Source organism: Vanellus vanellus (assembly GCF_965231255.1).
Source record: "Vanellus vanellus genome assembly, chromosome: 16".
Taxonomy (NCBI): Eukaryota; Metazoa; Chordata; class Aves; order Charadriiformes; family Charadriidae; genus Vanellus; species Vanellus vanellus.
Window position 1 is genome coordinate 1,821,450 of NC_138921.1, and position 22,111 is coordinate 1,843,560.

The 22,111-nt window shown below is 61.7% G+C and overlaps 2 protein-coding genes across 2 annotated transcripts; both read left to right on the forward strand.

Moving 5' to 3' along the window:
- Nucleotides 1-1,005: 1,005 nt before the first annotated feature.
- On the forward strand, nucleotides 1,006-9,422 carry PES1 (pescadillo ribosomal biogenesis factor 1). The gene is made up of 15 exons (XM_082491713.1): nucleotides 1,006-1,056; nucleotides 1,498-1,577; nucleotides 2,169-2,322; nucleotides 2,420-2,529; nucleotides 3,522-3,693; nucleotides 3,954-4,043; nucleotides 4,948-5,064; nucleotides 5,221-5,298; nucleotides 5,728-5,817; nucleotides 6,018-6,148; nucleotides 6,314-6,439; nucleotides 7,317-7,501; nucleotides 7,624-7,769; nucleotides 8,091-8,258; nucleotides 8,725-9,422. Exons 1-15 carry the CDS (start codon nucleotides 1,033-1,035, stop codon nucleotides 8,809-8,811), a joined length of 1,758 nt encoding a protein of 585 aa, XP_082347839.1. The 5' UTR covers nucleotides 1,006-1,032; the 3' UTR covers nucleotides 8,812-9,422.
- Nucleotides 9,423-18,063: 8,641 nt separating this feature from the next.
- GAL3ST1 (galactose-3-O-sulfotransferase 1) lies at nucleotides 18,064-20,764 on the forward strand (the record flags this gene model as incomplete). Its single annotated transcript, XM_082491735.1, has 2 exons — nucleotides 18,064-18,188; nucleotides 19,615-20,764. The coding sequence occupies 2 exons, from the start codon at nucleotides 18,064-18,066 to the stop codon at nucleotides 20,762-20,764; spliced, it is 1,275 nt and encodes a 424-aa protein (XP_082347861.1).
- Between the last annotated feature and the right edge of the window lie 1,347 nt (nucleotides 20,765-22,111).

Below are 22,111 nucleotides of genomic sequence, written 5' to 3' on the forward strand. Positions count from 1 at the left end.
TGTCTTAATCTGTGTTTACCTCTCATAGCAGTTACCCCCATGAACGAGGCCGTCTCTCCGAGTTAAGAACCTCCTTTTAAGAGGAGCTGAACCACTGCAACCCCATTCTCTTTAAACGGGAGACAATCCAGCCGCCCTAAGTTCTACTAACCAGGCTCCGAGAGGGAACGGGGATGAAATTCCTCTCTCAAACCCACCTGAGACACCTTAGGAACCGGCTGTCGCAGTTCGGGGAGCGGCTGGACGACGCTCTGAGTCGCACGGTCCTGTGGGGAGTGGGACTCGCTGACCCTCACGGGTCTCTTCCCCCTCCAGACATTCCCCCATCCCTCTGCCCCCACCGACCCTCTGCCGCTGGAAGGGGCCCAGGAAAGGCCCCCCCGGCCCCCGCTACCCCCCTGGGACACGGCAGGGACCCTCAACTAGGCCGGGGCGCGCCCGCGGGTGTCCCTCCGGTGATGCTGGGCGGGGAGGTGACAACAAACGCCGGAGGACGCCCCCCCCCCCCGGAGCCCCGACCCCAGGCGCTGCCTCCAGCTGGGGGGGGGGGGGGGGGGGAAGCAGGGGAAGCCCCAGGGCCCGGGAAGCGCCGGCGGGGGCCCCGACCCGCCCCCCCACCCCACCGGGCCACCCCACTGCCCCGTCTCCTGCGGGAGTCCAGGCCCCGCCGTCCCGCTCCACTCCCCGGACCCCCCCGGCCCCGCCGGGCTCCTGCCCCCTTCCATCCCGGCATGCCCCGCGCCGCCACGCAGTATCCCGGCGTGCCCCGCGCCGAAGGACCCCTCCGGCCGGGCCTCGAGGGCTGTCCGCGGCGCGCCTGACCGAGCTCGGCCCCGCCGCCTACCGGCGCTGCCCACGCTCTCCGCGCTGTCCACCCTGCCCACGCTCTCCGCGCTGCCCGCTCTTCCCCCGTGACCGGCGCGGGGCGGCTCTGGTTCCGGCGGGCCGCGGGCCCCGGGCGCAGGCAGGCCGGGGGCAGGCCGGGGGCCTGCGGCGGGCCGGGAGCACGCGGGCAGCGGCGGCGGCGGGGCCATGGGCGGGCTGGAGAAGAAGAAGGTACCGCGGTACACACCCCCTCCCACCACCCTCACCCCCAGCACCGAAGTATCCCACTCCCCTTCCCCCCGTCCCGGTGGCCACGTTCACGCTCCCCGGTGCCCGTGCCAGGCCCCGCCGCCCCCCCCCCCCCCCTCCCCCCGTGTGGTGCCACTCCTCCCTCCGGTACCCCCACCCCACTCGGTGCCCGCTCCCTCTTCTCTCTCCGGTGCCCCTCACCCCGGTGACCATCCACACCATGACACCCGGTGTTCGGTCTCCCCACCCACCCTCCCCCTCCGGTGTTCCCATTCTGTCCCCAGCCGGTTCCCGTTTCTCCTCCCTTTCCAGCCCCACGATCCCCGGTAGCTCCGGGGCTGCCCCTCCCGGTGGCGGGGCTCCCCCCGCACCCCCCCCGCTTGCCCAGCCCCCCTCCCCGACGCCCCCCCCGTCTCTCCCCAGTACGAGCGAGGAGCCGCCACCAACTACATCACCCGCAACCGGGCACGGAAGAAGCTGCAGCTGAGTCTGCCCGACTTCAGGTGCGCCCGGACCCCCCCTGAACTCCCCCCGGGGCCCCCTGAACTACCTCGAAACACTCTCTGAGACCCCCCCCGGACCCCCTGACATCCCTCTGGAACCCCCCCACACCCCCCCCGGAACCTTCTGAACCCCCTTGGGACACCCTGGGGATCCCGCTGGACCCCCTGAACGTCCCTCGGACCTCCTGGACACCCCCTGGGGACCCTGACCCGCCCTGGGGACTCCCCTGGACTCCCTTAAATCCACCCTGGGATCCCCTGAAACCCTCTCCACAGGATACCCCTGAACCGCCCCCTCCCCGGAGTCTCCACCCCACCCCGGGACCGCCCTTGGACTGCCCGGACCCCCCACCCCCCCGAGATGAGCAGCAGAGGATCAGACCCGGGGTGGGCGCGTGGTGTGTGCCTTTCCCTAGGGAGCGTGGTGGTGTGTCCTCCTTGTCCCAGGGTTGCAGGCTGACAAGTTTTTGGGGTGTCCCCCCTGCCAAGGGGTGGCATCACTGGAGGGAATAGAGCCCTGGTGTGTCCCGCTTTGGGGCACGCGGGTGCTGTGACACCCCCTCCCCGTCTCACCCTCCTCGCTGTTACCAGGCGCCTCTGCATCCTGAAGGGGATTTACCCCCACGAGCCCAAGCACAAGAAGAAGGTGAACAAAGGCTCCACCGCACCCCGGACCTTCTACCTCCTCAAGGATATCAAATTCCTCCTTCATGAGCCCATTGTCAACAAGTTCCGGGAGTATAAGGTAATTATCCTGCACGAGCCCCCCGGGGTGGTGCCCGAGGGGCCGCTCGGGGCTCAGCCTCCCCCGCAGAGCCCCCAACCTCCCCCTCTCCCCGCAGGTGTTTGTCCGGAAGCTCCGGAAGGCGTACGGGAAGAGCGAATGGAGCACCGTAGACCGGCTGAAGGACAACAAGCCCACCTACAAGCTCGACCACATCGTGAAAGAGAGGTGAGCCACCTGCCAGGTCCCAGCAGAGCCGTCCTCTTTTTGGGAGGAGCTTTCCCTGCAGCCGCCTGGACCTGTGGAGCCTTTGCTGTGTCCAACCCTCTTTATGAATCCACCTCCAGTATATATACTGGGGATTTTGGTGGAAGTTGGTGTTTCCGGGCTGGAGGAGAAGGTCGTAGTGGGCTGCACGCTGGCTGTAGCTAAGCACGGGAGTGCCTGGCTGTCCTAGATGGCTCCAGGTTCTCCAAGAAGATGCAGAGAGTTCTTCTCTTTCTGAGCCATGTTTTCCTTGGAGAATGGGCTGGTGGAGGGTGAACCATGCCAACAGAGTTGGTGAATTTGGTGGCAATGACAGAGGAGAGGACCCAGGATGGAAGGAACTGGCTCTGGCAGGTCTCTTCGTTGTTCCAGTGGTGCCTGGGACCTCACTGTGCTGGTGGATAGAGGGGAGAGAGAAACAGCACCGAGAGACAAGCGCTGCCCCGACGAGCTCTGTGCTGGGGAGGGGAGATGGCGACTGCACCGCTGCTCGAGCTGTGGGGCTGTGTGATCTCCCTCCCACCGCAGCATTTGAGTCCTGCAGCTTTTGTCTGGGCCTTCTCCGTCTGGCCAAGGAGTGCCATGTGCTGCACCACAGGCCACAGCCACGCTGGTCCTCGGCAGGGTGGGGGTCCAGGCTGGGATTCCCCAACATTCAGTCCTTGTGGGTGCCCTAAAACCTGTTTACACCAGCCTGTAATCGGGGGTGTTGCCATCCCCTCGCCCTGGGAGCTTCGGGGCTCCCCAGGGAGCTGCTTGGAGGTCCCTGTGTGACCGCAGGCTCCCAAGTCCTCAGGAAGGACACCCCGTCCCTGTGGGTCACCAGCTGTGGTGGGGACATGCAGGGTGCTCCATGATGCCAAGTCCTTTTTCACACAAGATCTTTACCAGCCCCAGCAGCTTGTGGTGGACGTGGGCTGGGTGTGATTCCCCCTTCTCCTGCGCGGGCGCAGGTACCCAACTTTCATAGATGCGTTGCGGGACCTGGACGATGCCCTCTCCATGTGCTTCCTCTTCTCTACCTTCCCGCGGACGGGCAAGTGCCATGTCCAGACCATCCAGCTCTGCCGGCGCCTGGCCGTGGAGTTCCTCAACTACGTCATCGCCTCCCGCTCCCTGCGCAAGGTGGGCGCTGCAGGGAGGGATGGGGCTGAGACCTTCCCTGCCCCGGGGTGGGGGGGTGGGGGGTGTGGAGGCAGGGGACTTGTGTCCCAGGAGAGCACAGGGCCAGCTGTGCCAGCAGCTTCACATGGGGAAACAAGTCCTGCTGGGCTGTCTTTGACACTCCCACGATGAACCTGATGATAGGAAGGGTTGACGAGGACAGGGGCGAGGGAGCGCCCATGGCCTTCCTCCCCCTGAGCCCTCGTGCTGTTTCCTGCCAGGTCTTCCTCTCCATCAAGGGCATCTACTACCAAGCTGAGGTGCTGGGGCAGCCTGTCACCTGGATCACCCCTTACACCTTTGCCCATGATGTGAGTACCTGGCCCAGCTGGGAAGGCATGTGGGGACACAACCCCCTGGGATGGCTCCACCTGTGTCCCCTGTGCCTGGCTGCACCAGTCTCCCCAGTTCCTTACTTCCTCTTGTCAATTATTTAAATGGGCTTTAGTCAGCAATTAAAGATTAACCTGCAGGAACAAGGCTGGTGGCACTTAGGGAAGAGCCGAGTCAGACCCTGCGCCCTTTGCCAGGGTGGTTCTGCCGCATCTCCTGTGCAGTCCAGGCAGGTGGCAGGGTGAGGGGAGACCTGTGGGTGCCACCGTGCCCGGACAGCCGTGCTGCTGTGCTGCGCCTTGCCAAAATCCTCGGCACACAGGAGTTCACCGTTACAGCAATGCCCTCTCGTTTCACTCCCGGGTTTTCTAGAGCTTGGCGCAGTTGGGTTGAGGCTTTCCAGCTTTGTGGCCTTTGGTACGTCCTGTGCTGTGTCTTGACTCCCCAGCGAGCCCCCACAGCATCTCCTCGGCCAACCCATATCCTTCCCAGCCGGCATTGCTTCTCACCCCCTTCAGTTCTGGCTGCTGTGGGACTGGCTGGGTCCCTGCCAGGTTTTGGCTACTTGCCCTGCTCTTGTCTAGCTTTGCCACAGCCTGCATGTCTCACCCTGGAGGAGCAAAGTCCCTGGACCAAGCCACCAAGGTCCCCAGTCTATGATGGCATGGGGTGCTCCGTCTGTCCGAGCAGGTCCCTTCACAGAGGGGTGGCAGCGTGGGGAGCTCTCCCTGCCCAGGGCCTGGCAGTGGCCAAGGATCTCCAGACCTTGCTGTGAAAGGGGCAGGACCCTCCTCCCTGTGTGGGTGGGAGGTGACCCTGTCCCTGCAGAGGGGACTCTGGTCCTCTTCTCCTTGTGTCCTCACCCTTCCCGTGTGCCTGCAGCACCCCACAGACGTGGATTACCGTGTGATGGCCACCTTCACAGAGTTTTATACCACCCTCCTGGGCTTCGTCAACTTTCGCCTCTACCACTCCCTCAATCTGCTCTACCCACCAAAGGTGAGGCCACTGCCTGCCCCGGGGACGGGCTGTGGTGACCCGAACCTGGTGGCATCACCCAGTGTGGGTGGTGGGAAGTGAGGACATCTTGGAGTGGGGGATATTTGGGGGCTCTGGTTTTGGGAGCTGCCTCCTCACCTTTCTCTTTCTCTCCAGATCGATGGCCAGGCTGATGTTGAGCTGAAGCCTGCGGAGGGCAAGGACTATGCCATGGATTCCGAGAGCTACCTGGAGGTGAGGGACCCTGCTGCCGCCATGGCCCATGGAGGACCTTGTGTGGCCTTTGTGTCCTGACTGCAGACCCCCTGCTGGCATGGGGAACTCATCATGCTGAGGCCCAGGAGCAGAGCCTGATCCCTGCCTGGTGGAGGGGTCTGGTCCCAAACTCCTTGCCCCCTCATGCTGGCCAAGGGAGGAGCTGTGCTTGGCCTCGGGGGCCACTGGCCTCCCACCCATGGTGGGGGACCTTCTGAAGCCCCGTGCTGGGGACTGCAGGGTGGGACAGTACATGGAGGAGGCTGAATGTCTGTCTGATCCTGGGAGGAGGTCTTTTGACCTCTTGCTCTGAGAAATTGCCTTCTCCTTCCTCCATGAGGCTGCCCCTTTTCCCATCCCCAAAGCACCGGCTGGGCATGACACCTTTTCCATCTCCTCCCACTGCAGAAACTGTCCGCTCTGAGCGCCAGCCTGGCCCGTGTGGTGGCACCGACCCATGAGGACGAGGTGGAGATGGATGAGTTCCCAGTGGAGGGGGTAAGAGCCTGGGGGGGGACACTCAGCCCTGGCTTTGGGGGATCTTGTCTGTGGTATGTCTTGTGGCTGGGCAAAGGCTGGCAGGGACTGGTGTGGTGCTGGGAGGGACTGGTGGGAGGATGAGGATGGCATCTCATTGAAGAGAGGGGTTTGGCAGGGGCTGTTCGTGGGGAGGAGGCTGAATGCTTTGCTCTGAGCAGGAGACGGCGGAGCAGATGGACGCGAGGAAGAAGGAGCAGGAGGAACTGGAGAAGCAGAAAAAGCTGTTTGAAGGGTTGCGCTTCTTCCTCAACAGGGAGGTGCCTCGAGAGCCACTGGCCTTCATCATCCGGTACGTGGTGGGCAGGCTGTCCCTCGGCAGCCCTGCTGCCCCGTGCTGGCCTCTCCCAGCCTCTCTATCAGGACTGTTGAGGCCGATCTGCCTCATGTCCCATGGGGGAGGTGACCCTGAGGACCCCTCCTGCCTGACTGACTCTTTGGTGGGTTTTGCTGGCAGGTGCTTTGGTGGCCAGGTCTCCTGGGACAAGTCCCTGTGCATTGGTGCCACCTACGACGTGAGCGACCCCTCCATCACCCACCAGATCGTTGACCGGCCCCGAGTGGAGCAGCAGGTTGTTGGCAGGTGGGTGAGGCAGGTGGCCTGTCCCCAGAATGGCCACCTGGGCTAGCGGTTGTCCCTAGATGTCCCAGAGCTGTCCCACGCTCTGTCTGCAGGCTGTCCGGCAGTGTTATGGTTTGAAAAACCCACAACAATTTATTGTTGTTTAGACACTTATTCTCTCACCTGATGACACCCCACTGACCCGGGAAAGGGAATTGGGCGAAAAACAAGGAAACCCAGGGGTTGAAATATAAACAGATTTAATAGAATAAGAGTAAATAATTAACAATACTGAAGAACTGATATTGATCCCGATACCAATATAAAATACACAAGGACTGTCCTCAGCCCATTCTGTCCGGAGAAGCTGTGCACTCCCAGCAGTGACAGCCAATGCGGGACACCGCGAGCGCAGCGGCTTCGGGAGGAGGGGAAGGGCTCAGGGCTGCAGCACCGGGACAAGGAGTTCTCCGGATGGCAGCCGTCACGGGAGAGAGAGAACTCCTCAGCAAACTTCCTAATTTATACTGAATGTGCCGTTCATGGTATGCAATAACCCTGTTGGCAGCGTGGGTCAAGTGCCCGGGTCTCGCTCCTCCTCATTCCTGCACCGGGCGAGCTCGAAAACACCGAGACCTTGAAACCCGCACACCGTGGCTGGCTAGAAAGTCAATATTTTCACAAACACAGACACTAAAGTCTTCTCACGCTTGGGCAAACCGCACTTTTAGAAGAGACCTTACCGAAAAGTAAAATTACTGAAAGAAATTACTCCTGTGTCGCTCAAACCAGGCCCGGCAGGCTGTCCCACCCTGCTCTCTGCCGCCTTGCAGCCCCATGGGCTCCAGAGCCTGTGGTGGGAGGGAAGAGTCCGAGCCCGTGTCCCTCTGCTCCGCAGGTACTACCTGCAACCTCAATGGGTCTTTGACTCCGTCAATGCCAAGCTGTGCCTCCCCGTGGCCGACTATTTCCCTGGTGTGCTGCTGCCTCCGCACCTCTCGCCCTTCGTGACGGAGCAGGAAGGAGACTACATCCCTCCGGAGAAGCTGAAGCTGCTGGCCATGCAGAGGGGCGAGAACCCAGGTGATGCGAGGCTCCAAGGTCGGAGTTGTTGAGGAGCTGGGCAGCGTCGCTGTTTCGGCGGGGCTGTACCTGCTCTGGGGGCAGCGACTGCTCTCCTGTTGGTAACAGCGGTCTCTCTGCAGAGGAAGAGAGTGAGGAGGAAGAGGAAGAAGAGGAGGAAGAGGAGGACGACAATGAGAAAGAAGAGGAGGAGGAGGAAGATGAGTCTGAAAAGGAAGAGGAGATGAAGTTAAAGAAGATGGAAGAGCAGAAGACTCAAAGCAACAAGGTACGGTTGGCGGCAGCGGATTGGGAGCCCCAGGAGGAGGCAGCTCTGGTGAGCTCTGTCCCTGCTGGGGCTCTGCTCGCTGTGGGGTGTCCCAGCTGAGCCCCTCTTCTGCATCTGCTGCGGCCGTGCTGTTCCTGTGGCAGCCACCACACTCCTGGCTCCTGGAACCATGTTCACGAGCTGCAGCTCCTGTTCAGGCTCAGGATCTGGTCCAGAGGGTGCTGCGGCTCTTCCGTGGTCCCCAGTGAATGGTGTGGAAACATCTGTCCCTGGGGAAGGGTGGTGGGTGTCTGGGGTCCTGAGCTCTCTGGTTCCCCGCAGGCGCTTCCCGTGAAGGTGACCGCTGGCAAGCTGCGGCTGGAGGACAAGCAGCGCCTGGAGCAGGAGCAGCAGAGTGAGGAGAAGCGTCTGGCCATCATGATGATGAAGAAAAGGGAGAAATATCTCTACAAGAAGATCATGTTTGGCAAGAAGCGCAAAGTCCGAGAGGTACGAGCGTAGGGCTGCTGTAGGCCAAGGACCCACGCTTGGATCCTGGTGCTAGTTCTTCCCAAATTGGCTTGCAGCCACGGATTGCTAAAGCCGGGTCTGTCCCCACCTCAGGGGAGAGGGAGCAGCCTCTGCTGCCAACACTGCCAGCTCTGGGCTGCTCCTTCTGCTCCTCTGTACCGGGTGAGGGCACCAAGCAAAGGTGGGCAAGGGTGAGGCTCTACAAGCCTCTTCCCTGGCATCCCCAGGTTGCGGTCTCCACCCTGGCAGGGCAGAGCTCCTCGTGCTCCCCCAGCGCCATGGCTTGTGCTCAGCCAGTGAAGCTGCCGCCTCTCCCCGGGCGCAGGCAGCAGCAGATGGGTCCATTCCCCTGCGTACAGCTGGAGGGTTTGGTGGGACTGAGGGTAGAGCAGCCCCTGGTGTCTGCAGAGCGCTCTGACTGTGGGTCTCGGGGGTTTCTCCACAGGCGAACAAACTCGCTGCGAAGAGGAAAGCCCATGACACTGCCGTCAAAGAGGAGAAAAAGAAAAGCAAGAAGGCGCGACGAGCGTGACGGGGCCCAGAAGCTCCCTGTGGGGGTGGGCTGGCTGGCTGTGCCCTGCAGACACCATCGTGTTTGGGTGAAAACCCCTCAACTTCTCTCTTGGGACAGAAATGCTAAATTAAAACATTTCCCATCTGTAGATAGGCTTCCCACTGTGCCTTTCCCGGGGCTCCCTCAGCCCTCCTCCCCGAGTGCTGCTGCCCGTTCTGGGCTGGGCTGCAGGATCGGTGTTGGGAGGACTGTCCTTTTCATGCTGCTGCCACCTCTGCTGCCTGACCTGCAGGGGTGGTGAGCGAGGAGGAGAAGGCCAAGGAGAGCTCTGGGCTCTCTTGCTGGTCCCTCCAGGATTGTTCATTTTGAATTTGCACAGCTCTGGCTGGAGAAGCCAAGCCCTCGTGGTGGAGCAGGAGCTCCCCGGGGGCTGCCCAGCTTGGCAGGGCATTGTGGTGTGTTTTGGAGGCTTGGCACAAAAAGCGGGGCTTTGCCCCAGCCTTGGTGGAGAGGAGCCCCTGGTGGAGGGGACCCCATCCTCTGCCCAGCCCAGAGCTGCCCTCCAGCATCTGCTGGGCAGGCCGTACTTCTCTTGTATCTTTTATTTTTAATTAAAGAAGGTGACGCTTCCCTGGTGTCATGTGTTGTCTGTTCCCTCCTGGCCACGGTGGGGTGGGCACAGTGGAGGAGGTGTGGATCAGTTAATCAGAGACACGGTGTGGGGCTGGAGATGGCTCCTCATCCTGCACTGGGTGTAGGTACATCTGCTGGGAGGTGGAGCGGAAGAGGCAGAGCCTGGTCCTTGCTCCAGGTGCCACGACCCCTGGGCACTGTGGTTGTCACCTTGCTCCTTGTCACCTTTCACCAGTCCCTCTTCCCAGTAGCAGGTTTGGGTAGGGCCTGCTCCATCCTGGCTGCTTGCTGAAAGCCAGCTCTGAGTCCATTTTGTTCAACCAGAGCAAGTGCAAAGTTCTGCCCCTGGAGGAGGAGCAGCCCCAGGCACCAGGACATGCTGGGGGCCACCATGCTGGAAAGTGGCTTTGTAGGAAAGGACCTATGTCCTGTGATTCTGTGACCTGGAGGTCTTGTTGGGCACCAACTTGACCACGAGCTGCCAACATGCCCTTAGGGCAAGGAGGGCTAATGGTGGTGCCTGAGGAGTGTTGGAGGAGGTTAAGGGAGGTGATTGTGTCCCTTGGTGCTGGTGAGACCACTCATGGAGTGCTGTGTCAAGTGATGGTCTCCCCAGTGCAAGAGAGACGTGGACATATTGGAGCAAGGCCAGCAAAGGGCCACCAAGATGATGCAGGAACTGGAGCATCTCTCCTAGGAGGAAAGGCTGTGTGAGAGCTGGGGCTGAAGAAGACAGGGTTCAGGGGGATCTTATCAAGGGATATAAATACCTAAATGAAGGGTGTGAAGATGGAGCCAGGTTCTTCTCAGTGGTGCCCAGCACCAGGATGTGAGACGATAGGTGCAAACTGAAACCCAGGAGGTTCTTCTGAACATCAAGAAACACTTCTTCACCATGAAGGTGACCAAGCACTGGCACAAGGTTGCCCAGAGGCAGTGGAGTCTCCATCCATGGAGATACTATGACCAAGGAGGTTGGACCAGGTGCCCTTCAATGGTGCTTCCAACCCCACTGGGATGCTGTTGGGTTGCCTGCAAAGGCCCGAGGCAAAGTTTTTTGGGGCTTACCGTCCTTCTCCCACCTTCCTCCAGCAAGAAGCTGGGGGGGCGGTAATTTTTTGGAGTGAAGGAGAGGTTATTTTGGGGGTCTTGGCTGAGATAAAGCAATTCATGGAGAAAGTAGGGCTGCACTCTGTGCATTCAGGGGCTCAGCAGCCCTGATATTGGCAGCATTATCCCCCCCATTCCCCTAAATCCTTTTTTTTTCCCCGAAAATAGCCACCCCTGCACACATTTCCTCGCTGGGGCCTACATGCGGCCTTGAGGCCTGTTCATGGCCGTCCTCCTTCTGGGGAGAGAAGGTGGTTAATGCTTGATTTTGAGCAATATTTATGGTGGGTTTTTTTCCTTTTCTGCTTCATTTTGGAGGTTGGGAAGGTGTGTCACAGGGTGGGATGGGTCGCTGTGGGGTTTTTGTAGAGTTTCGGTGAGCGTGGCCTTATTGGGGTGTGAAGGTTGTGTCATCTCATGGGGCTTATGGGGACACCATTATCCCTGGCCGTGCTGAAGGCTGTGATATCTCGTGGGGTTTTTATGGGGACACCTTCTTCTGAGCTGTGGGGAAGGCTGTGTTATCTTATGGGGCCGTTCTTAGGGACACCATGGTCCCTGGCTGTGGTGAAGGCTGTGGTACCTCACTGGGTTTTAATGGGGACACCATTGTCCCCAGCTGTGGGGAAGGCTGCGTCATCTCATGGGGCCTTTTATGGGGACACACTTCTCCTCAGCTGTGGTGAAGGCTGTGTCATCTTGTGGGATTTCTGGGGGGATGCCTTGGCTGTGGCTGTGGTGAAGGTTAAGCCATCTTATGGGACCTTTTATGGGAACGCCTTACCCTGGCTGTGGTGAAAGCTGTGGTATCTCATGGGGCTTTTATGACAACACCTTGTCCCCCGCTGTGGTGAAGGCTGTGGTAGCTCATGGGGCTTTTGTGGGGACACCATTGTTTCCAGCTGTGGTGAAGGCTGTGGTATCTCATGGGGCTTTTATGGGGACACCTTGTCCCCAGCTGTGGTGAAGGCTGCGTCACCTCGTGGGATTTTTTGGAGGACACCCTCTTTCCCAGCCCAGCCAGGGTGAAGGCTGTGCCACCTCAGGGTACCCTGTGAGGACACAGCGTTGCTCCGTGAACTCGGGTGAGCGCTGCCAGCCCCGGGGGGTTGACAGCCCCCAGCAGTGAGCGGGCACCAGCACAGACAGGCAACTTGGTAACAGCTCACCTTGCCTTTTCTATCTTTTTCTCTTTCTTTTTCTTTTTCTTTTTTATTTTTATTTTAATTTTCTTTTTTCTTTTTTCCTCTTTTCTCTTTCCTTCTCTTCTCTTCTCTTCTCTTCTCTTCTCTTCTCTTCTCTTCTCTTCTCTTCTCTTCTCTTCCCCCTTTTTCTCCTCCCTCTTTCCCCCCTTTTTCTCTCTTTTCTTTTTTCTTTTGTTTTCTTTTTCCTTTTTTCTTTCTTTTTTACCCACTCACCCACCCCCCACCCCTGTGTCTTTTTTTTCTTCTTCTTTTTTTCCTTTGGGGAGCTTTGCTCTTTTTTTTTCTTTTTCTTTTTTTGTCCCCCCTTTCCCCCCACCTTGTTTCTTCCCTCCCTTCCTTGACTTCACCTCTTGGAAAAGAAGGGGACTGGACCACTCGGGAGCTCCTGGGGCTACACCCAGAGCCGGGCTTCCACTACAGGGCAGAAGACCCTGAACGGGGCTTCCCAACTCCACCGGGGCTGCTGGACACCCACTGCTGGGCACTGGCAGGCACCGCAGCCCGGCGAGGCTGTGGGGCAGCCACGTCTTCATGCCAAGGTGGCAGATAAGGAGCAGGCGGTGGGACCGGCAGGCAGAGCCGGCCACAGGCAGCACCCCTGCTGCCGGGCTGGGTGACCACAAACCGGTCACACCACCCTGACGGCCACCAGTTCCCCCTCTTTCGCCAGCGCTAATGACAGCTTCTCCATGTGATAAAGGCACCTGACGCCGCGCTTGGCCGACAAGTGTCCGCGGGGCCAAGCCCAGGACGGGGTGTTCTGCCGCCTGACCCTCCGACCAGCCATTCGTGCTCCTCACCAAACTCCTCTTGATCCCCAGCTCTGGCCCGTGCTTCCCCAGCGGTTGCGGTTTTCAGCGTGAGTGCTTCATTTGTACCCCTATATCCCAGAGGATTTGCTCTGCCCACTCCCAGGTGGGGGGACAGGGGACAGGGGTGGGGGACGTCATGCTGGAGCCTTCCTGGGGATGGTTTGCACTCCGTGGGATGCAGGAGATGGGGTGTCGTGGCTCTCTGGCTCATTGATGCCGCATCCCGAGGCTGCCAGCATCCCTTCGGTGAGCTGCTGCATGTCGGCTGCCACAGTCTTCTTCCAGCTGGAGACCCTTCGCAACACCATCCCCCCAGAAAAGGGGGAAACCTGGAATTAGGAGAGGTGTCCTGTGGAGAGGGGGTGGGATGGCTCCTTGCCCCGGCACTGCTGTTTCCAGGGTGAATCCAGGTAAGGGGATGGAAAGGAGAGTTGCCGGAGCAGGCGGTGGCACCGGGGGTGTTATGAGATAGCACAGCCCACTGCCCCCGTGCATGGCTGACACGCACTCGGGCTTTAGATTTGAGGAGCTGGACGGGATCCCTCATCCAGGGCTGGGGATGTGCCCGTCCCAGGCGAGCGGGGACATGCCAGCAGGGCCAGCATCTGCGGGGAGTGGCAGTTCCTCGTCCCTCTCCTTGCGATGACGAAGGATATTCTGGCTTTTCTCGTCCCCCGGCGCCGGCGGGGGCTGCCCAGGGGTTGCGCAGGTTAACCCCGGGGTGAGAACCGGTCCCGCCGAGACAGGGCAGGATGTGGCAGCTGCCTGCAATGGGGCAATAGCTGGCTGCCTGCCTGGGGCAAGGTGACCCCAAGCCCCGTGGGGACGAGCCCTAAACCCCAAACCCCTCTGGCGTGGACGGAGACTCGAGTGGGTACCAGGCACAGCCAATTTGCCCTGCGGTTACACCACCGGCCAAGCCCTGGGGCGCTGGATGCCAGCGCAGCCACCGCTCACTTGGCTGCCCGAGTGTCACCGCCTTGAGCAGCAGCGAGCCGGCTTTGAGGGTGGTGGGAAGTGCCAGCACCGGATCCGGGCACACAATGGCCCCTTTTCCGCCCCGCTGAGAGGTGATGCACGAGCAGGGTGCCGGATGGTGCCGAGCTCTCCCCAGCATGGCCACGGCACCCGCTCACCCCCCTGGGCACAGCCATGTGGTGGCAGGACGGGACCCCGGGGGTGGCAGCACACTGTGGGTGGGGTGCATGGGGACACCCAAAATCCCAGCGCAGCCGGTGGGACCGGGGAAAGGGGTAGAAGCTGGTAGCAGCGTGACGGCTCCATGGTTATTGAACTGAGGGTGGGGGAGCAAAAATATTGCTGCTATTAAAGCCATAAAAGCCATTTAGATACAGCGGGGAGGAAGAGCAGGGGGAGGCTGCGGGAAGGATGGAGAGGAGCCAACAGAGCGACGCCGGGGCAGCTCGGGGAGCAGGTGGCCACGTCGGGGCTGCGGGGCTGCGGCACTCCCCACCCCGAGGTGAGCTCCGGCTGCGGGAGGTGACAGCCCAGCCATAGGCCGTCCCCATGGGAGGAGGACACGGGTGGCTGGCAAGAGCTGGCCCCACGGGGAGGAGAGCAGCTGGGTGCCACCGCCATCATCACCCGCTCAGCCAGCGGCACCCTGGCTCCCACCACCACGGGCACTGGCCATGCCGGGCTGGGGGCTGGCGGTGGCATGGTGGTGCAGGGGCCGGGCGCGGGGCCTGCGGTGACAATGTCCCCGTTGAGGCCGGCGCAGCAGATGGAGACAAACGGCCCCCTTGTTTTCGGCGCTGGCAGGCAGAGAGCAGGCAGGGAGCAGGCAGCGGGCTGAATGCCGCCTCTGTGCCGCCAGGAGTGGGTGGGGAGACGGGAGGCGCGGGGTGGCAGCGGGCGCCCAGGACCTGGCCCGGCTGTCCCGGGGGAGCCGGGCAGTGCCCGGCCACAGCCCCACATCCCGCTCGGCAGCGGCTCTCATTCCTCTCTCTCTTTTTTTTTTCCCTTTCCCCAGGCCAGCGATATGGGGCCAGGACCCCGGTGATGCCGTAAGGACCGCGGCTGGTGGGGAGGATTCGGAAAAGCCGGCGTTTGCGGGGAGCTGCCCGGGACGAGCTTATTCCATGTCGGAGCAGCATCGTCACCCCAGTCCTGTGCCACCCGCTCCCCCTGCGCCCCGGCCAGCCCAGGAGAGGAGAGGGACGGCTCGCCGAGAGCGGCTGAAGCAAAGGAAAAGGTGATGCTTGGGGGGGCAGCGGGACGTTTTGGGGGCGGCTCTATGGGGCAGGGTGCCAGGGGGCACATGGGGATGGGTGTTTGCACCCACGGGGGGGTGTGTGCAAGGGGGGTGGGGCATAGGAAGCACCGTGCCTGCGTGAAATTGGGCATGTGGCATAAAAAGAGCGTGCCCGTGGGCTTGTAGGGGCAGGGGGAGCAAGCGGCAGGTGGATGCGCCTTGTGTACGGTGCCCATAGGGGTTTGGCCATAAAGGAAACGGCTCCTGTAGGGGAAAACCCAAAAGAAGGCTCTTGGGTGTCCCCAGGGACCAAGGAAGCTGCTGTGGGACACGGGGACGGGGCTGCGGAGTTTAGGGGGGGGGGCGGGGGGGGTGACCCGTGGGGAAATGGCCGGCGCGACCGCGTCCTCCAGCTGGGAATTTCAACCAGCCGGCTGAGCGCTGGCGCCGCGGCTGCCCCGCACTGATGGGAGCCCCAGGAAAAATGCCTCGATGGACGCATTTCTCCTGGCGAGCTATTAATAATTAAGCCACTCATTTAAGGCAAAGTAAATAGAGTGACTGGGCTGGGAACTGTTTGCCAGAACGACCCCGGGGGAGCCAGACTGGGCGCAGCGAGACATCCCCTCGGCATCCCGGTGCGCGGGGCCGGGGTGCTGTGCTGCCCCGGGGGGATGGCGGGGACCCCCGCTGGGCCAGCAGCTGACATGGGGGTTAATGGGGCCGGCTCACTCGCTTCGGCGGGGTGGGTGCCAGCGCCGGCAGCGCCGTGCTCCACGGGACGGCGGCAAGGATAACCTGTGAGCCAGTGGGATGCAGCTTCACTCCCGGCCGGCAGCACCCACGCAGGTGGGTGACCCCTCCGGCACCCCCCTGAGCGCTTTTTCCAGGTGGTGCCAACGCCGGCGCTGCAGATGGCGACCGTGGCGCAATCGCCGTCATGGTGTAAGACCAAACCCTGGCTGCTCTTGGGCTTGCGGAACCCTCTGGGCTTCACACCCCTGCTGCAATTTCGGGGTGGGCTCAGAGCCACCCGTTCCCCCCATGGATACACCGTACACCCCCCGCCCCGTACCCCCGCCGTCCCTGCCGCGCTTGCCAGCGGTGCAGAAAACCGGCCAGGAAGAGGCTGGATGCGGCCAGCTCTGCCTGACCCAGCGGTCCCTGCTGCGGGGTACGGGGTGGGGGGGAGCGCTTGGGCGAGCTTGGGCGCGCTTGTGGGGTGCCCCCACCCCACCGGCATCCCCCGGCTGCCGCGCTGGGTGCCAGGCCGAGCTGTGCCCAGCACCCAGCCGCAGCCTGGGGCTCCGGTTGCATTTTCCATTCATTATTCATCGAGCTGGAAATCTCAGCGGCAGGAGGCGAGCCGGGGCGGGGGGGGGGTGTGGGGTGTGGGGAGATATCTGGAGAGAAGCGGGAGGCAGGCGGGAGCAGCGGGCAGAGCTCGCCGTGCCCCGGGCACCCTTCGCGCCACCCGGGTAACCTTTCTGCTCGGGGTTTAGCGTCGAAATCCCGGGGTGGGGGGGGGGGTGGGGGGGGTCTTTCCTCCATGGGGTCTAAAACACCGCCGGGTGTAAACCACGGCTCTCCCCACGGGGATTCGCACTCTCTGAATTATTTGCTGGAGTTACGAGGCTCTAAGGGGGCGATGGCGTGGCCGGCACGGGGGTGCTGGTGGGTTATTTGGCGGGGGGGTTATTCAGCGAGCAGCCGGGAGCGCGGCCAGCCTTAGCCGAAGGATGCCCGGGTGCCAGAGGGGTGGCGGGGCAGCCGGAGCGAGCAGGAGCGAGCGGGAGCCGATGCTGCTCCCGCGGCTGCTAAATGGGGATTCAGGGCTGGGGGAGGTCACCCGGGGTTTTGCCCACCGGCTCGGGGGGGTGCTCCCGGCCCCTGGGCTCTGCCAGAGAGGGTGCCACGGGCCCGGTTGGCACATCCCCTTGGCCTGCCGTAGAGGACAGCTCTGCTGCAATGCGGTGGCCGGCGTGCCGGAGCTGGCGGTGTCCCCCGCACCCCGGCGAGCGGAGGCGGCGGCGGTGGCGGTGGCTGGGCAGGTGCTGCCGGGGAACGGGGGCTGCAGGGGGGGGGGGGAGAGTGGCACCGGGGAGGGGGGCACGGCTGCAGGGTGTGTGTGCGTGCGTGGGTGTGCATGCGTGTGCACATGGGTGTGCATGCGTGTGTGTGTATGCACGAGTGTGCGTGTATGTGCCTGCGTGTGGATGCGTGAGCGCGTCTAGAGCTGCACGTGTGTCCGTGTCCCTGTGCATACGTGGGCACGCGTGAGGATGTGGATGCGTGTGTGTGTATGTGTGTACATATACGTGTCTGTGTGCGCGAGCATGCAGAGATGGGGGGGGAGGAGGGAGGTCTTTGTGTCCCCGTGTGTGTGTGTGCATGCGTGTGCATGCATTTGTGGGTCTGTCCTTGTGTATGCGGGCAACACACCAATGCACAAGTGTGTGTATGTGTGTGCGTGTCCCCATGCAGGCATGTGGGTGCGTGAACACGCACAGAAGTGTGCACACACATGAACATGCGGAGACGTGTGTCCATGTCCAGCTGTGCGCGTGTGTGCACAGGTGTGTACAATGCATGTGTCCCGATGTGTACACGCGTGTGCGTATGCACGTGCGCGGATGTTCGTGTGCATGTGTGTGTGTGTGCCCTCTGGCCACGTGCGTGCACGTGTGTTATTGCCCACGCACATATGTGTACCTATGTGCATTTGTACACGTGTCGGGGGGTGTCATGCTGCCCCGGACCCCCTTCCCTGGCAGGTCTGCGTCCCCCCGGCCCCCAGGGGGTGTCCGGAGGGAAGCCGAGCCCCCCATGCTGCTGGAGGGGGCAGGAGACGCGGGCAAAGCTGCGCTGGGCACGTGTCATTGTGCCTGATACATCCCGAGCTTCCCCAGCTCCTGATCTGGGAGCATGGAGATTTCCTTGGAAAAAGAGATTCCAGCCTCCCTGGGAAAGCTCCTGCCCATGTCGGTGGCACAGCTCCTTTCTCCCCACCGTCTCCAGCCCCACGGCCTCTCCGGCTGCTCCTGCGTTGGGCCGGGGAGTCGCTTTGGGTTTTCTCAAGGTTGGCAAAGGGTGCGCAGGGTGGGCAGAACTGCTGCTCTTTGCCCACGTGTGTGCCCACATTGTGCCCAGCATTGGCTTCCCGGGACTTTCCACGCCCATGAGATGTCCTCATGCCTTATTCGCTTCTCTTTTGAGTCACAAAGTCCCCCTTGGTCCCCCTTCCCTGTCACCGGGTGCTAACGGCTCTCTTCTCCACCATCCACAGGTGACCAGGATGCTGCACCATGGAAAGCACTGGAGGTCCATGTGCAAGGGGCTCGTCCTGGGGACCCTCCTGACCAGCTTCATGCTGCTGCTCTACTCCTACGCCGTCCCCCCACTGCAAGTCAGCGTGACAGAGTGAGTGTGGGGTCCCCATGCGTGTCCCTCAGCAGCTCAGCCACCCCGTTTCACTCCGGGCACCCCCAACCGGAGATGGTCCCGGGGCTTTCAAGGCTCTGGTGGCTTCACACCAAGATGTCCCCTTCCTACAGCCTCCTGTTGGAGACTGCACCTGTCCCATGGGTGGGAGGGAAGGTGAACCCCAACTCCCTGGGGGGCTGGGGACATTCGCCCCAGGGGAGCCCACTGCAAAATGGCAGCCGGCGCTCAGCTCCTGGGCGATGGAGGGGACGAGGAGGTGCAGGAGCCCAATGTGGCTTCATGTCCCCTGGGAGAAGGAAAAGCACCACGGGAGACGTTCCCTGGCAGCCAGGAGCAGCGGGCAGAGCCAAGGCAGTTATTCAGGCGCTCTTTATCAGGGACTTTATCAGGGACTTGTCCTTCGGGAGTAACCAGAGCCCTGCCACATGTAAACCTTCACCCACAGAGATCGGCATGGGTAGGTTCAAAGCTCTCTTCTACCCGTTGCGGCAAAAGCCGGTGCTCCGTATGGCTGTCCCTCCTGGCATTAAGTTTATCTCTTGGCTTATAAAAGAGATTTGCCTGCGGGTGCTTCATAAGCTACATGCTGACCCGCGCTCCCCCACACTGCCGGATGGGAGCATTATCAAGGCTCATCTTTGCAACTTCATTAATGGTGTCCAAAGTCACTGTGGCCTCTGTTCCCTGCTCCAGGCATCTCAGATAACACCGAAGTTGTTCTCCGTGCTCCCTGAGGGCCCGCGAGCTCATCTGCGGGGCCAAGCTCTAGAATGATTTCCTTCTTTGCTTGGCTGCTGGATCTTTCATGGCTCCAACAAGGGGTTGAGAGCTTCCAGACCTTGCAAGAACATTATCGGCTCCTGTTCATGGAGTTATGGTCATGGAGAGCTCATCTCAATGCATGTCTCAACATCCCCTACACCAGGGCCACCACAGCCATGCCTGTGGAGAAGGATGGGGACCCCCAGCCCAGGCTGTGCCAATGCTGGTGGGAGCTGGCCACCGTGAAGACCCCTGTAGCGGTGCATCTTGGGTGGCTGGGGTTGTCCAGGGGGTGAATGAGATTGGTTTTGTGGCCTGGAGGTGCACCTGACATCGGGGGACTCATGGGGGTGGTGGGCTCTGCCCTGCTTGCCAAGGGGCTCCTGTGATGGGTGGATGTCCTGGTCTCACTGGGCACGTGGCTGAGGGAAAGGGGGCTCTGCTGGAAGCTGGGGTCATCTCTGCCAGGGACCCTGGGTGGTGCCAGCGCCCGTCCCCAGGTCCAGAACCCATCCCCAGGTCCAGCACCTGTCCCCAGGTTCAGCTCCTCCAGGAAAGAAAATGGCCAAGCCTTCACGGTGGCTGAGCCATGTTGGCTGAGCTGCCCTCACCATGGTGTCCTGTCTCTTCCCCCCAGCAGGATCCCTGTCTCCTCCTCCTGCTCCTCCTACCCAGCCCCCGGCAAGGCGCCGGCAGCGGCCAATGGCACGGGCAGCCCTTCGGGACAGAGCTGCCTGCCCAAGCTGAACATCATGTTCATGAAGACGCACAAGACAGCCAGCAGCACCATCCTCAACATCCTCTTCCGCTTCGGGGAGAAGCATCGCTTGAAATTTGCCTTCCCCAACGGCCGCAATGACTTCTACTACCCCTCCTACTTCGAGCGCAGCCAGGTGCAGCACTACCGGCCGGGCACGTGCTTCAACATCATCTGCAACCACATGCGCTTCCACTATGAGGAGGTGCGCAAGCTCCTGCCGGCAGACGCCACCTTCGTGACGGTGCTGCGGGACCCTGCCTACCTCTTCGAGTCCTCTTTCCACTACTTTGGGCGTGTCATCCCCCTCACCTGGAAGCTGACGGGGGACGACAAGCTGGCAGAGTTCCTCCGGGACCCCTGGCATTACTATGATCCCAACGGGTTCAACGCTCACTACCTCCAAAACCTCCTCTTCTTTGACTTGGGCTATGACAACAACATGAACGCCAACAGCCCGCTGGTAGAAGAACACATCCAGGAGATAGATCGCCGTTTCCACCTCGTCATGTTGCTCGAGTACTTCGACGAGTCCCTGGTGCTGCTGAAGGACCTGCTGTGCTGGCAACTGGAGGATGTCCTCTACTTCAAGCTCAATGCCCGGAAAGGTTCCACCATCTCCCGCCTGACACCCGAGCTCTATGAGAAGGCCACCTCCTGGAACCTCATCGACGCCAAGCTCTACCGCTATTTTAATGCCACCTTCTGGCATAAGGTGGAAGCCTACGGGAGGGAGCGGATGGCCAAGGATGTGGCCGAGCTGCAGCGAGAGAACGAGAAGATGAAGAGCATCTGCATTGACGGGGGACACGCCGTGGATGCCAGCGCCATCCAAGAGTCCTCCATGCAACCCTGGCAGCCGCTGGGAGAGAAGTCCATCCTGGGCTACAACTTGAAGAAGAAGATCAACAAGAAGCACCAGAAGCTGTGCCGCAAGATGCTGACGCCCGAAATCCAGTACCTGACCGACCTGGGGGTCAACCTCTGGATCACCAAGCTGTGGAGCCACGTGCGGGACTTCCTGAAGTGGTAGGGGACAGCGGGCACCCCGTTTTCCCCGGGGAAGAACCAGGTGCTTTCCTTTTTCTTACTTCACGGTGTCTTTTGGTTGGACATGAGCAGAACCGGCTGGAGGCTCTGGCACCCGGGAACGCTGGAGGACTCTCCGTCACCATCCTGCTGAGCCTCCACCTGCTCAGGAGCCTGCGGGGACACTGCTGTCACCCTCCCGCAGGGAGAGCAGAGCCTCTGCCTCCCCCCCTCCGCCTCCGAGGGGTCAAGGATTGACGGTTTGGGGGTGGGTTTTTTCCAGCACGATCCACTTCTTCCTTCCCCATGGAAAGGCCAGAGGTGTTTGTGAAGGACGTGGCCTCGTCACAGCGGGACATCCATCACCACATCACTGGAGGCACGGGCAGCACGGGCAGGGACATGCCCGGGTGGTGGTGGCAGGAAGTTCTCCTTGCCTGGGGTGGGCAGAGCTGCCGGCAGGGAACCTGAACCCCGAGGATCTCCTCGAATCACCCCGTTTCCCTCAAGTCCAGGTTTTGGGGTCACGGGGCGGATTCTGCTGCACCACTCCAGCGGGTTCCAGCCCATGGGTGTGATGAGAGCAGCACATTCTCAGCCCACCCACAGCCATCAGTCCATGGCAGGCTGCAACCCGGAGCCACCCACCCGGAGCCATTCGGAGAATGGAAAACCCACCCCAAAACCCCCAGCGTTTCTCAACGGGCTCATGGTCCCCATGGGCGAAGGGTGTCCGTGCAGCAGGTCCCCTCCCAACCCCACATCGTCCCGGTTAGAGGGCCCCGGGGCCCCGGTCCACACAGGGGACATCCCTGGAGGCCCACGGGGTCTGGTGAGAACTGGCGTGGGGAGGAGATGGGGAGCGGGATCCGGCGGCCGCCATCCCGGTGATGCCACACCCCGGGCACAGGGGGGGTGCCAAGGATGAAGTCTGTGTCCCCCCCTGCTGTAGAGGGGGACAGCCCTCGGGTGTCCCGGCCGGGCTGGATGACATCGGCAATGCCACGTCCCGCTGAGAGCGGCCCTGGCCGGGCACAGAGGTGGCACCCGCGGCTGAGCCTCTCCCGCGGCAGAGGGACCCCCGCCGCCCCCCCCTCCCCCCCAGCGTTCTGCTCCCTTTGTAAAGACCAGAAATAAAAAAAAAACAATTCTACTTTTGTAAGATAACTGTGTATTTGGCAGTTTTTAATATAAGAAGGGTCCAGCTGGTCTCCACCTGTCTCCTTCTTCTCCGGGGTGCTCTGTGGGTCCCCGCTCCTCCCGGGGGGCCGGATCCTGCTGTGGCCACGGGGGTGGCCCGGCAGCCCCTGGGGGTGCCGGCTCTGCTCTCCACGTCAGTCCTGGGGGTGGG